General features: G+C 33.5%; 1 protein-coding gene across 11 annotated transcripts in view; it reads left to right on the top strand.

The window, feature by feature from the left end:
• Positions 1–5,108, top strand: part of SLC38A6 (solute carrier family 38 member 6) — a 65,630-nt gene that overhangs the window by 18,161 nt on the left and 42,361 nt on the right. For 7 of the 11 annotated variants that reach the window (XM_023527141.1, XM_023527138.1, XM_023527142.1 and 4 more), the window contains exons 4-5: positions 1,000–1,052; positions 4,183–4,222. In XM_023527141.1, coding sequence (XP_023382909.1) covers positions 1,000–1,052; positions 4,183–4,222 — 93 coding nt within the window. The remainder of the gene's footprint in view (positions 1–999; positions 1,053–4,182; positions 4,223–5,108) is intronic. The other 4 variants (XM_011384713.2, XM_023527145.1, XM_023527150.1 and 1 more) reach the window with 1 other exon arrangement.

Below are 5,108 nucleotides of genomic sequence, written 5' to 3'. Positions count from 1 at the left end.
TTTTTTTCAGGATTTTAGTGTTTTCTTTTTGGCTTTGTTGTAGCATATAAAGACTGTATACGATTTTTTAAAAGCTTATTTTTACATATTTGGCAGTCTTTGTTTATGTAAGTATAGAGGAGTTTTTTGTTAATTTAGTGACAGTTTAAAGAAAACCCATGTATATTTTTAGTCCCAAAATATTAAAACTTGCTTTAAGAAATGATAAGCCATATCTTTGACTCAATAGGAGATGTGTGTTGCTGTACTGATTCTTAATATCTGCTAGTCTGCTTCTTTTTAGTGTAAGGACTGTAAGGTTAAGTACTTTTCAAACAATAGGATTATACAAATGTTTTTACTTCTCTTATTTTTACCAGTGGTGTCGCTAGTTAGAACATGAGGCTATATGGGTGTAGGACAAATTTAGTTCTTTTATAAGCCATTTAATTTTCATCTTTTCTGTAACCATACTTCTTGAACATATGGAATAAAAATATAACATTATACTCTTTTATGATGAAATAGAAAACGTGTGCCCTACTAATTGGGGGATCAGGGTATTTCTTCTATCATGAACACATTATCATCATTGCAGGTAGCTGGAAAAGTGATTGTCTGTGAAAGTATGATACAACTTTCATACTTTATCTAACTTTATTTACATATGCAATTATCATAAACCATTGCCAACAAAAACTTACATTTGGAAAGTGTAGTACGCAAGTACTGTGAAGTGAGAAGTGGGGTTGTTCTTCGGTAATTATTCCATTTGAATTAATGCAGCCTGGATGGTTGGTAGACAATCTTGTGATTTGCTAAGCTCTATTTATTCTAAGAGGACTCTTTCCTGACAGACCATAAGTCTTCAAAAGTTTCCCAGAAAGTGGTTACTTCTGTTTTAAATTTAATTTGACCATCCAGTATCTCTAAGGTAGTAGTGGAATAGATCTTTTCCCTTTAAGTCTTGGTGCACATATAGTTTTGTGTAAAAGTGAAAATTATAATTTCTCTTAACAGCTGTAACATCTTATGAAGATCTTGGACTCTTTGCATTTGGATTACCTGGAAAGGTAATTTTTTTTTTTTTCCTTCTCACTATGTCCAGAATCCAAAAAGGGATATTTTCCTTCTGTTCCAGTTGAAAGAGACTAGTATAGATGAGAGAAAGAAATTAGGTGAATAAAAGGAAACTAAACTGAAGACAGACAGAATAAGGGGAGCAGGAAGAGAAAGAGAAGAAATCTCTCTACACTCCTTTCCTAAAAATGCATCAATAAATTTAATTCAACACTTAAGTTTTTTAGTGTTTTTGATCCCAATGAGAGCAATCACTTGAGTAATTTTAAAACAGTAACAATGGCCTGTTTTAAGTTTTCATTATTAATCTTGATTATATTCTCTGAGCCAATCCTCATAAAGATAGGAGAAGAAGCACCGTATTAAAATTAGAGCATGACTATTTACAAAACTGATAATTAGAAGATCATATCATTTAAGAGCTGAACAGTGCTGATAGATTATCTAGGTATCCCCTCATTTATAGGTTAGGAAATTAAGGCCCAGAGAAAGGGAGGGGCCTATTTTTCCACAGTTACTGAAAGCCAGTATTATACTGTAGGACTCTAGACTCTAAATCTACTGCTTTTGCTCCTCAGAATAAAAGAAATAACAGCAGTATTTATTGGGCATTCATTTGTGATCGGCATGCTAACCTAATTTAAGAGGTAGGGAAACACTGTCTTCTTCCACAGGTGATCAAGATTTAAATATTATTAGTGCTGTAGTACTTTTCTATTTCTGAAGAGCTGTCATACTTCTAAAAACTGTTTTCATGTTGTTTCCAAACAGGCCTTCTTCTTTTCATTTTTAAATATGTTGTTTGTTTTTTTTGCTTGTTTATTTTGTTTTTAATCTAAAAGGATGCTGTGTTTGTAGAAGGCTAAACTAATTTCTAAGAATAGAGTCTGGGAGGAAAAAGATATGTAATGGGGGAAAACACTTTTATTTACATTCAAATTAACTTTGTTTTAAAAGTGCAAAAGGGAGTATTTTAATTATACTATGTAGCCTCCTGTTTTGGACTTTATCTTAATACCTGAAACTTGAACAAAATGGAAAATAGTTACTTGAGGGTAAAAGGTTTGTTAATATCCCTAGTAACAATTACTCTTTCCTGAAGATCAGAATGTTTGGTATAATCATGATCGATTTCCTGCATTCAGTTTAACGAAGGAAGAAGGAAATGTTATTTATATAAGAAAACTCTCCAATTAATTTAATATGATCTATAACATGACTCTTAAGCATCATCACCGTTATTTCACACTAGTATTTCCTGCATTCCTTGTGTAACAGCAGTTCTAAAAGAGGAGCATGGATTGCTGAGAGTTCCCTTTCCTAAAACTAGAATAGTTGAATTATCATTTTAATGTGCGCACCTGGTACATAGTAGGCAAGTACACAGAGGATACTCTAAATGAGGAGTTATTTTTGTTTGTTCGATTTTTTTATATTTCCTCTTCACTTCCACAATTGGGTTGAAACTTTCCTATTTCTTTCTTTCCAGATATGGATATGGATGTGACATGTGACAGGATAACATTGTTCTGAGAATTAAAGAAATATTTTTAATGTTTTTTGAACTCTTCTAAGGAAAGTTTTAAAAATTATTTATACCTTGATTTATTCACCAAACAAATATTTCTTGAGCAAAAACCATGTGTAATGCACTGTGCAAGGTGCTGAAGACACATGGATAGGTAGATAGACTGACTTTGTAGATCTTTAATGCTTAAATTCAGCCCCCAAATAGAAAGATAATCATCAATAAGTTGCTATTATTGCCTTTTGCAACATATTAATAGAAAAATTCACTTTTCACGTATGATGACAGCAGTTACCAATTGCATATGAAAGATAGTGTCCAAAAGTTCAAAATAGTCTTTTCATAAATAACTGACATTTTGGAACTAATTTTTAAATGAGATGACATTCAAAGTTTTTCTAGAAAATGTCAGAGTGGCAGTCACCATATCTTCAGAGACATCTTGCCAGATTTTCCTATCATTAGTCCTGTTCTGCATACTTCAAGGTCTCAATAACTTAGAGTGTTTCCAGGACAGGCAGATGCTGTGCCACTGATGGAATTCTTACTAGCGGTGGGTCTGAAGGGTGATCTGTTCCCAGTCCATGTAGGACCAAATGATCCTAGATAGCTATTCAGCTCTAAACATTCATTGGGAGTGCAGAGCCACCAAGATTTGAGTGATCAAAGGGCCCAGGGGCAAGCAGAATGTCTCTTTCCTCTGACCACATCTCATTACCAAGAATGGTTAAAGTGCTGTCTTGAGTTTCCAAGGAATCTCATCAAAGATCAGACACTTACAGCCTGCAGGCTGAACTTAGTCCTCAAGCATATTTTGTTTGGCTCAGATCCTTTTATTTTTAACTAATCGCCAAGAGTTAGAAAATTTTGAAAAAAATTCAATTTCTGACTGCACTGGATCCACAGTCTCACATGCCAGCAACTGAGCCGAGTACTAGCTCCCCCATTTTGAAAAGGGAGGAGTTCACCAATACTATATTATAGTATTTATCATGTCCTGTTGTCTTACACTCAGCCCACTTCATATTCTTGATTTTGAAACATTTAGCTAAATTTTCAGATTTGAGAATATGTGGGCTTTAAAGTTTTCTGCTCTAGATTATTGATCCCTGAGACAGGAATGTTCAAAGGCTTGATTTATACCAAGCTGGTATACTCAGAAGACTGTATCATTTCCTTTTATGCAATAAACCATTGGCGCAGTACACCTTAAGCTGTCTCAAACTACCTACTGAAGCAATGTGGTAAAACCAGTAAATAGGGGGGAATGAGACCAGATAGAGTCAATTTCAATTTTTGGGTACTTTGATAATCACTGATTACTAGCTTTTTAGTACTTTTAACTGTTAAAAATGACTGCCAAGAAAACTTTCAAAAGTATTCTTTATAGTAACCATGGAACTGTTAAAGAACAGCTTTTTATGTGATGATTATTAGTTTTATGTATTACAAATGGCTGGCAAAATTTATTCTTTCCAATTTCTCTTCTCTCGAATTCTGCATCTGTTTTTTAGTAATAGTTATTGGATTTTAATAAAATACTGATCCTTTAATTTTTTCCTTTTCATCTTCTGAATACATTTGTTTTTTTATAGGTGGTGGTAGCAGGCACCATAATAATTCAGAATATTGGAGGTAAGCAATTAAAAGTGCACTGCTTATGCATAGATGTAACGGAAATGATTTCCTTCTTTGGTTTCTTGCCTTACTACATACAGGTCTAGCCGGGAACCTGAACCTCTGTAGACATAAGTATCTTTGGAAACTCTGCCTATCGTCTTCATTACTCTTTTTTGTAAATCCTTTTTAGTGGCCCATCTGGACAATCGCTTCTAAATCAGTTTCAGGTAAACCCTTGATTTCAATCTTGCTATTAGATCTGCAGTACACCTCTAAAGCAATGGCTTTCTGTAGCTGTGGTAGTGGTGAGATACTGTTTGGGAAAACTCTCCAGGAGGTTCTAAAATATTTCACCTCTACTTTTGTCTTAATCACCCCCAACGGTGTTTACTGCTTTAGCAAAAATGGTGTTCCATGAACTATGAACAATCAGATGTGGACAAGCAAAGTCCTCTTGTAACAAAGAAATTAAAAAATGACCAAATGTTCTAAAAAATAAACCTGAAACAAATAAACATTCTCACATTTATCTGTTACCTTGTTCCCATTGAACTATATAGAAACAAAAATTACTATGAATCGTAGACAGTTGTTGATTAAATGTATTAAACATTTAAATACAAAAATAGGGGGATTATGTTTATATATGTTGTAAAGATGTTACGAAGTGTTGAGCATGCTTTTACCATTAATAAATGCTATTAATTTAAAGGAAAATACAGAGAAAGTTGACATGCACTTTGGTCTTATGCAAGATTGTATGGTCAGAGGAAATTTTAATCTCATTTCTTACATGTAACAGTTCAAAATAATTTAGAGATGACAGCTTTAATAAAGTTCAGCTCTGATACTCAAGGGATCTAAGCTATTTCACTTTAAGTATTATTCAACCCAATTCCAT

This window comes from Pteropus vampyrus, unplaced genomic scaffold (assembly GCF_000151845.1).
Source record: "Pteropus vampyrus isolate Shadow unplaced genomic scaffold, Pvam_2.0 Scaffold15, whole genome shotgun sequence".
In the NCBI taxonomy this organism is placed as follows: domain Eukaryota; kingdom Metazoa; phylum Chordata; class Mammalia; order Chiroptera; family Pteropodidae; genus Pteropus; species Pteropus vampyrus.
This window is presented reverse-complemented; position numbering and strand designations above follow the sequence as displayed.